Source organism: Quercus suber, unplaced genomic scaffold, assembly GCF_002906115.3.
Source record: "Quercus suber isolate HL8 unplaced genomic scaffold, Cork oak 2.0 scaffold_709, whole genome shotgun sequence".
Lineage (NCBI taxonomy): Eukaryota > Viridiplantae > Streptophyta > Magnoliopsida > Fagales > Fagaceae > Quercus > Quercus suber.
Genome location: NW_027070150.1, coordinates 60,743 through 70,675, shown reverse-complemented (window position 1 = coordinate 70,675; position 9,933 = coordinate 60,743). Strand labels below are relative to the sequence as shown.

At 34.6% G+C, this 9,933-nt stretch overlaps 1 protein-coding gene across 4 annotated transcripts; it reads left to right on the top strand.

Annotated features, from left to right (window-relative positions):
- The first annotated feature begins 758 nt into the window (after positions 1-758).
- Positions 759-8,451, top strand: LOC112026994 (probable LRR receptor-like serine/threonine-protein kinase At5g45780). 4 transcript variants are annotated; one of them, XM_065766484.1, is made up of 11 exons: positions 759-1,170; positions 1,305-1,437; positions 1,711-1,782; positions 2,708-2,851; positions 2,960-3,031; positions 3,116-3,175; positions 3,895-3,968; positions 4,055-4,201; positions 4,297-4,635; positions 6,843-7,237; positions 8,015-8,451. In XM_065766484.1, the coding sequence occupies exons 1-11, from the start codon at positions 1,065-1,067 to the stop codon at positions 8,330-8,332; spliced, it is 1,860 nt and encodes a 619-aa protein (XP_065622556.1). In that variant the 5' UTR covers positions 759-1,064; the 3' UTR covers positions 8,333-8,451. The 4 variants fall into 4 exon arrangements, with proteins under 4 accessions (XP_065622556.1, XP_065622555.1, XP_023915427.1 ...); XM_065766483.1 differs by having other exon boundaries at positions 4,040-4,201; XM_024059659.2 differs by having other exon boundaries at positions 760-1,170; positions 6,846-7,237.
- The last annotated feature ends 1,482 nt before the right edge of the window (positions 8,452-9,933 follow it).

Below are 9,933 nucleotides of genomic sequence, written 5' to 3'. Positions count from 1 at the left end.
GGGAAGATTTTTTTTTTTTTTATTACCTTCAAATATGAAAATATATTTCATGTATAAGATATATACATCATTTGTTCCATAAATATTATACAAATAAGTGTTTTTATACTATTAAAGAGAAGATACATATATTTTTTTATACTAGCCGATAATTTATTAGTCAAAGATGTCAAGAATTAAGGATTTTAGGCATTAAAAATTGAAGAATAATTGAAATTTGTAAGCCAAAAAAAAACCCAAAAAAACCCAAAAAAAGAAAAAGAAAAAGAAAACAAAGAAAGGACGAAAACGACGTCGTGTTGAAAGTCCAAAAAACCGGCAAGGCGGCAACATAGGTCTTCGCGCCAATAGCTAGCACTTGGAATTTCAAAACCTTTGTCCCCACCCCCCCCACCCCCCCCAAAAAAAACTCAAAAAAATACTCAACAAAAAACCGGCAAGGCGGCAACATAGGTCTTCGCGCCAATAGCTAGCACTTGGAATTTCAAAACCTTTGTCCCCACCCCCCCCACCCCCCCCAAAAAAAACTCAAAAAAATACTCACCGTCGATCAAAAATTTCGAAACCAAATCATAAAAATCCAACGGTCCCAACACGCCCATCATGTGCATACGTCTCAAACAAAACAAAACAAAACACAAACACAAGTACACAACACAACCCTATAACCTACTACACACACACTGTGTACAGCGTGTTTGAAAAATTTAACTGAAAAACCAGCCGACAGCTCGTGTCCACTTCCCAAATCTCGAGTTTCTCTCTCCTGGATTTACGCACAGCACCACCTTCACTTCCATTTTCTAATGCTACTACTTAGTTTTAGAATATAAAAATTATACTCCTATAAATCTCTTTTCTTTTTTTAGCTTCCCTAGGCAAGAGAGATTTCACAAAAAGTTTACCCACTAATGTTTCAATCAATTGTGTATGACTTTTTGTTCAAGCTAATTACATTAACATTCTACTACTAGTACATCATTCTGAACCAACCTGAGTGCTTAAAAAATCCCACTTAAAGATTTCCAAACTTGTCTGGTTCTTGCTTTTTTTTCCTTTTTAGTATGGACTGTGTAAAGTTGGGTTTTTTTGGGTTTTGCTTCTACTTGTGGTTGCCAATGGCTGCTGCCTCTGACAATCTTCTTTCGCCAAAGGGTGTTAACTATGAGGGTATGTGCCAAGTGGGGTCTTCTTCAAAAGAGACAAAACCCATGTCTTTTTGCTTTGTTGTGTTCTTCTTCTATTTTTTTTATTCTTTTGAATGAATCTCTGATTAATTCTGTGTTTTTTTTTGTATGAAGCAGTGACTGCTTTGATGGCGGTGAAGATTAAGCTAAAGGACGAGTCGAATGTGATGAATGGATGGGATATTAATTCCGTTGACCCTTGTACCTGGAACATGGTCGTTTGCTCTACTGAAGGTTTCGTTGTTTCCCTGTGAGTCTCTCCCCCATTGTAATCATCTGCTCCTTTTTCACATTTCGGAACTCAGAAATTGAAGAAAAAATAAAAAATAAAAAAACCCTTTTTGCTTTCTTACTTAGCTAACCTAACAAAGAGGATTTGAAAGAAAGATTGGTTACCGGGGCTTATTGCTTTTCGTTATGTTTGTTTGGGCATTGCTTTCTTTGTACTAGTATTGGGTTGTTATTGGTTAATAAAATCTGAAATGTATCTCTAATGTTACTTGTTTCCCATTGATGTTGGTAGTGAAATGGCCAGCGTGGGCTTATCAGGAACTCTTTCACCAAGTATTGCCAATTTGAGTCACCTTCAGACAATGTGAGACTTCTCTCTTTCCATTTCTGCTGGACTTCATGGCAACTCCAATTGTCTATTTCTATTTCTTTTGCCCATTTAGTCATACTTCAATAAGTAATTAATTGCTACTCATATTTTAAGCTTAAGTAGTTAGTGCTCTATTTCTATTCCACTTGGTAATGAAATGATGAGAGAGAATTGCTTGAAATAGTTTGCTTTGCTCATGTTTAGAGGAAACTGATTAATGCATTAAAAAGAGTGAGTTGATTCAAGTTGAGGGAACCAAAAGGTAGGGGAAGACAAAAATAACATTAATAGTAGTAAAAAAAAAAAGTCAATTAAGAAAGTAACAAAAAGTATGACTTCCGATAGAATAGAAACTAATACATGTGGTCAATCCTAACTAGTCTGTTGAGGATTTATAGCCAACCCCAAAATTTTGGGACTAAGGCTTAGTTGTAGCTATAATGTTTTTCAATATGGCTAATTTAGGAGCTTCAATAATGCTTAGTTTTAGAGAATTCTGTGTCTTTTTTTTTTTTTTTTTTGGGTGTGTGTGTGTGTGTGTGTGTGTGTGGAGATTTTTGTGTTAAACAATTAAAATAATCAAAGGTAATAACTGGCAATGCATAATTCATGCTCATATTAGGTAATGTTTTAAATTGATTTTGGTGCAGTGCACTGTATACGTGATGTCATACTTAAAAGTGTGTTAGCAGACCTAGATTTTGTAGGAAGCACCGTGCTAGGACAGATGAGCTTGATTAGAATTCATTGCAAGGTTATGAATTACTAAGTGTTCTTGTCTGTCTAGTTGCTTGATAAAAGTAAATATTTTGGCGTATAAGTTATGAGATGTCTTATATTTCTTTTTTTGTGCCCCTGCAGAAAAGATTATAAGAATTTAACATTTACCAATAAATATTTTCCATTTCTATTGTTGCAGGTTGTTGCAGAACAATCGGTTATCTGGCCCTATCCCAGCTGAGATAGGAAAGCTCTCAGAGCTTCAAATGCTTGACCTCTCACAAAACCAGTTTGTTGGAGAAATTCCAAGTTCTTTGGGGTTTCTAACTCATCTAAACTACTTGTGAGTATGAATTGAATGATAATTTGTGCACTACAATTACCATTGGCTTTAACATTTTGTTTGCTCTAACTATTTGTTCTCTAAACCTTTGCCATGCAAATTTTTCAGGCGGCTCGGTAAAAACAATTTATCTGGACAGATTCCTAAGCTTGTTGCTAACCTCTCTGGTCTTTCATTCTTGTATGTGTTTCATCAGATTTCAACTGTGTTTTCTCTTTCAACATGTTTTGAGTGATTTTAATTTTGTATAACTGTATTGCATAGGGATTTATCGTACAACAATTTCAGTGGTCCCACTCCGAAAATACTAGCACAAGGCTTCAGGTGAGGTCTTTAGTGAAAAGAAATGTTATTATATAATAATAAAACCTGATTTTTATTTCCAGTCCATAGTTAACTGATTATAGTCCATGATTTTATGTCAAGTGGATCATTCAATGGTGATCAATATGCTAAATTCCCACTTGATCACTAGATAGGCCATCCTATTTAGTAGCTTAAACTTTTGCGTTGGATGCTCGAACACAAGTATCCAGCTCTTGTTATTTTATTCTATTTCTTTTAGGTCCTCCTATGGCGTCAGATTATTTTTACCAAATTATAATTAGTTTCTGATATGTAAATGATCCTATCTGATGAATCTTCATTTGGGGAGTTTGTGTTGGATGTTGTGTAATTTTACTAGAAAGGCAGAAAGAACAAAACAAAGATACTAGAAGAACAATATGACTTTTCTTCATACACAAGTGTTATCCTTAAGAGGAATTATGTATGTATCCCAAAATATGGTAAAACAAAGACATACTGCATTTGCATTTTTTGAATGTGATTCAATAGTTCGTATTTAATAAATACAATTTCTTCATATAGAATAGGAAAAGTCAGTTACCAGTGACGTTATGTTCAGTAGTTGATATTAACTTGCAATATTCCATTTGCCTGCATTCTTCATTTTTTGTTGACACACTTCAACAGCTGAATTTTTTAAAATCCTTCCCAATATGTTATTTCGGCTATTTGACAGCTTCATGTTTTCATTGTAGTATTACTGGGAATAACTTTCTTTGCACTTCTACATCAGCACAAATTTGCACGGGTGCTTCAAAACCAATAAATGGTAATATAGATATAACCTGTAATATATACTTTGCTAATGAGTGCCTAAATATATTTGAATGAATATGCAAGATGGCGTAATTACAGATACAAGGTCAACTCAGAAAGTCAGTGTTCATCATCAGTGGGTGCTTTCTGTTGCCATTGGCATAAGTTGCACATTTGTGGTTTCTGTGATGCTGCTTGTTTGTTGGGTGCATTGGTACAGATCTCGGCTACTCTCTTCATCTTATGGTACTAAACTACTCTTTTTTCTATGAAACAAGTAGATAATAGGGATCTGGAGAATTTCAAAATATTCGAATGTGTTAAAAAATGCATATTTTCAGTGCAGCAAGATTATGAATTTGATATTGGTCATCTCAAGAGGTTTTCATTTCGTGAATTGCAAAATGCCACTGGAAATTTTAGTCCCAAAAACATCCTAGGGCAAGGTGGATATGGACTGGTTTATAAAGGATGCCTTCCAAATAGGACAGTGGTCGCGGTTAAGAGGCTGAAAGATCCAAGTTACACAGGAGAAGTGCAGTTTCAAACTGAAGTTGAAATGATTGGCTTGGCTTTGCATCGGAACCTCTTACGTTTGTATGGATTTTGCATGACATCCGATGAAAGATTGCTTGTTTATCCTTATATGCCAAATGGGAGTGTTGCTGATCGTTTGAGAGGTTTGTTTCATTGTTGCTTGTCCCTGACCCTCTCTCTCTCTCTGTATTTGAAAATTTTGATTAATTTTTACATTGAATTTCTACTAGTTCTACATAATAATGTTGGGGGTGTATGTTTTGGTTCATATAATTATTTGGAATTACTAAAAATATTAATGATTATCCATGTGAACCAAATAACATATTCTCTAGTTCATTTTTAAGATTCAAACACAGGAAATGAGTCAATTTTCTAAAAAAATCTTTCTAGAAAGCGAGTCATTTTCCAAAAAAATAATTTTCCATCAAAACAAATGGAGCATGGGAATCTATTTTCACTTTCAGCAATAGTTTCAGAAAATGATTATGATATTTTTTGTAAGATATTGATTTAAATTCTTCAACTAGGTCTTTGTGTTAGATATCTTTTGTGATTTTATTTATAAGTCCTTTTAAATACGAGTTTTACAGTATAAGTCAATGCTTAATCATGAGTTTTACAGTGTAAGTCAATGCTTAATCATGGGCGAGACTAGAAATTTTTGCCTTTGGCTGGGAGGGGTATAGTATTGTCACACAACTCAAGACAATCTATGTGTGTTTGTATTACATGTGTACAGGTGCAAGAAGGGAGGGAAATTTGTTAGAAATACAATAATGGTTTGTGTGTTTTAAGGGAATTCAAGTAGAATATTGAATGGGAAGCAATGAGAGATTAGGTTTTCATAGATATTGGATTTTTTTTTTAATGGTTGAATGTGGAAGTGTGGGCGTGAGTGGTTAATAGTTTGAGGACTTGGATAAGGGATTTAGATCATGGGAGGGTTGGCCACGGCTAGGGCAGCAAGTGTGGATGTGATTTGGGATGGATTCTTGAAAGGAATATGGCTTAGGGATTGATGGTAATGCAATAGGGCTTTGGAATGGAAAGTGGAAGATTGATGGTTGTTGGAGTTAATGGTTTGAACATATGAACTGGTTGAGAGATGGAATGAGTTTTGACTTCTTCTTGAGAGTCATTTTCTCCCTATTGAGACCTCTTCAAGGGAGTCTCTTCCTCTAATGCAGGACAATCAAGTCTAAGCAACACAAATTGGCAATTTCATTAATGAATTGGAAGTGTAATTATTTATAGAACCACAGAACTAATTCGACTGGCCCACATGGCCTCCTCTTATTGGTTCTATTATTCCTCATGTGCAACTAATAATTCTAGCACGTGTTTATATTATTAATAAATGTGTTAAATGTAATTAGCATGCTATGGAATGTAAATAACTATTTTATCTTATCCTCTACTAATTAACTTCTAACTACTTGGACAAGTTGATTTGATTACACGGGTTCACCCCAAGCTAATCCCCTGACTTGAATCTAGGGTTGTCAATACTTGTCTTGAATTACCACAAAGGGTCTGTGTGAATATGGAAGCAAGGAAAGGAGGAGAAGGCTGGTTGGAACATATGGTTAGAGAGGAAAGGGTTGCTTGGCACTTATTTACTAGTTCCAAGTTCCGCCTGACACTTTTGGTCAGAAACCTAATCTTTGTGTTCCGCCTTCATTCCTTGAATCAGCTTGTTCCTAGAAAGATGATAGGTATGTGTGCGTCCCAAAAAAAAGAAAAAAAAAGAGTATTATGTATGTGTGTATATAGGGGGTACATGTACATGTTTTTAAATTGAGAGAGAGAGAGAGAGAGAGAGAGAGAGAGAGAGAGATGTCTCAATTTTTAAATTGTAAAGAAAGTCATAACTCATAAGTATATTTTATATGAAAGTTATCAAATCTAATATAGATATTTATAGTATAATTATATAAGATAATTTAACATCTTTCTAAATTCTATGAGCATGTAAAAGAATCCACAAAAAAAAAAAAAAAAAAAAAAAAAGTATCTTCCATTAGAGTTTTTCTTGATGAAGATATAAATTCATTCACATTCATTTTGGGGACCAAATTTTAATTTTAATATAGGGTATAGAAAATTTTAAAGATCTCATGGTATAATGTGGTACTGCCATTGTGCTTGCTCAATACGACACCCTTAAGTTTCCTGTTGGCATCACATTTTTGAAACTTGGAACAATTTAATAACTGGTCATTTAAAAATATTTCTTCATGGATTGATATTTAATTACTTAAATTTATTATTTTCAATTAGAGCTATACCCAAGTGCAGCCTTTTTCTTACTCCTTCGTTAATTCCTAAATTGCATGCTTCTTATTAGCAGAAACTTGTCGAGAGAAGCCCTCTTTGGATTGGAACAGAAGAATGCGGATAGCCATTGGGACTGCCCGTGGACTTCTGTACTTGCATGACCAGTGTAATCCAAAAATAATTCACAGGGATGTCAAAGCTGCAAACATTTTGCTTGACGAAAGTTTTGAAGCTGTAGTTGGGGATTTTGGTCTTGCTAAGCTGTTAGATCAGAGGGAATCACATGTCACTACTGCAGTACGTGGCACTGTAGGGCATATTGCCCCAGAGTATCTTTCAACAGGCCAATCTTCTGAAAAAACTGATGTTTTTGGATTTGGCATACTACTTTTGGAACTCATAACAGGGCAAAAGGCATTAGATGCTGGAAATGGTCAGGTTCAGAAGGGAATGATTCTTGAGTGGGTAAGTAGTTTCTATCTGTTGTTATACTCGTAATGAAATACTTATGAAAAAAAATATTCATAATGAAATGAAATCATTGGACTTTGTTTCTCTTTGGTCTTATGGTTCAAGATTGATAGAAGTTCATGATGATACTGTGACACAGTGAATGCCAGGAGAATACCATGTCTATTGTTTAGTTTCCAGTAAATTAATGGAATTGCGATTGATGCAACTGTTTTAATAGTATATTATGGTGTGCTAAGTGGTGACTGATTATTAATATTATTTTAAATTCAAAGTGGATGATGCATCTTCAGACTTAAGTTGAGCATCGTGAAATGATGTAAACTGAAACCGTGAAGCTTTTCCTATCGATGCTGGGACACTCGCATGCTTTATATTGAGTGCACAATGTTGAGTCCACATCAAGGAAACATAAAGAAAGTGATTAGTTGATATACATGATTGAAACCCAAGCTATGGAATTAGGGGTGGGAGTGGTGTCCTTGCCTTACTGTCACAATCATTCTAATTTGGTTTTTCTAGTGGTATACCTCACTTTACTTTCACCTATTTTATACTTTGTAATTTGTATAAGATTTTTATTTTTCCTTCATACACTTTCGGATATAATTTATCATCTTTGTGTCTTTTGTTCTCTAATTCATGCTGTAAAATATCAAAGCTACGTAACAAATGTTTGTCTTGTATTTAAGCTTATTCCTCAGCATCCTTTTCATTGTTCTCAGTTTTGGCATCAATCATAAGTTTCTAAATAATAATTGAATAATGCAGGTAAGAACCTTGTTTGAGGAGAAGAAGCTGGAGGTGCTAGTTGATAGGGATCTAAGGGGATGCTTTGATGCATTCCAGTTGGAGAAAGCAGTAGAGGTGGCCCTGCAGTGTACTCAATCACATCCCAACCTCCGGCCAAAGATGTCTGAAGTTTTGAAGGTCTTGGAAGGCCTTGTTGAGTCAGGACAGACAGAGGATTCACAAAGTGGAACCAACCTTTGTGAGGCAAGGGCTTGTAGTTTTTCTAGAATTTACAGTGATGTTCAAGAAGAATCTTCATTTATCATTGAAGCCATGGAGCTTTCTGGACCCCGCTAACAAGCAGTTTAATTTTTTCCTTTTTAAGTTCAAATGTAAATGAGTTTTGCGCTTTATCATAATCATATACAAATTTGTACATTTTCTATTGAGTTAATGCTTGTTGGATTGTATTGTGATTTGGGCTTATTGTAAAGATAGGACCACAAGACTCAAATCAATAATAGTAAAGACAGACAAATAACATGCACACATAAAGAACACTAAAATATATGTGGTTTGGCAGATTGCCGCATGCAACCAACAGGAAAGTCGCCCCCTTGTAACTCAGTTCTGACTCTGTCCTTGCCTATGAGGTTGACATGTGGTTCCAATGATGACATACAAGAGGCCTATAGATGATCCGTTGATGAAGAAAAAAGCCTATAAGGCAAGAGAGAGCAAATAGGATTTGTTTGTGGCCCATAGAAATGCAAAGACTCTTATGTGGGGGGAAGATGAGTGAAGTCCAATATTGAATAATAATGAAAATGGTGAGTGGTTCATAGAACATAATTACTCATATCCATTAGTTTAAGTTTTTGGGGCTAAGTGGTGTCTGTATGGGTTATAATATATTAACTATTTAATTGGAGTCTCACCAATGTTTTCTCCCTAATAGGGCTTATAGAAATGTGTTTATATGAAAAAAAAAGTAGAACAAAACAATGATATGGATTACAACCACTTTCAATCAAACTTCACAAAGTAAATTGACATTCTCATAAAGAACAATCACAATGATTAAGATGGTTCCTAGGGTACTCTACATGGTATAATTTTTTAAATCTCCACATTTTACAATAAAATGGTAAAGAATTAAGATAATGTTACATAATCAATCTACTAATATAACCCTAAATTGATTTTTCAAAAAAAAAAAAAACACCCCTATATATTTATTTATAGGAGTGTTTCTAACAGTGTCTAATCTTTGTTTTATTTATTCGGAGAAAATCATCAATTCAAAAACACAAAGAACACTAAAATTTACATGGTTCGAAAAATTGCGTACTTCCATAGGTGGTGGCATGGAGAAATTTCACAATAGTAAATAAGAAGATATAACTGTAGTACAAGAACACTTTAAAAAAACCTAAACTACAAAATACACCCTAAAAAAAAGGCCCATCAAAGAAGTATTGCCAAATAGTTCTAAATTATGGTATGTCGCAAGGTTTCCATGTGCATGGAAATGTAGTTCAGGTTCATATGTAACAACTTAACAATAGTAATTTCATTACTGTATTTATGTTTAAACATGAATACATGTTCAACTCTACTATGAGATTGGTGAAGTTTAAGAATAAAAATTTAGTATGGAAATAGTGTTTACCTTAAGCAATATTGTTACTTATATGTTTATCAACTTGTTGTTAATGGTCATTTTCGCAACAAATTTTATGGTTTGATAGAATGACTAAGCCCAATTGCTTAGGGGGTCTGACTAATGTATTTTATCAATGTATTCTATTCTGTTGCATGGCCTAAGCCCATGCGAATGGTTGGGGAATTGAGTAGGAATGGTTTCGGTGGGTGTGGGTTAGTTCCCATTGGACTTTTTACATAGGCCCAGCCCATGTGTGCCACGAAGTGGGCTAGGGACACTGGGGACATCTAGG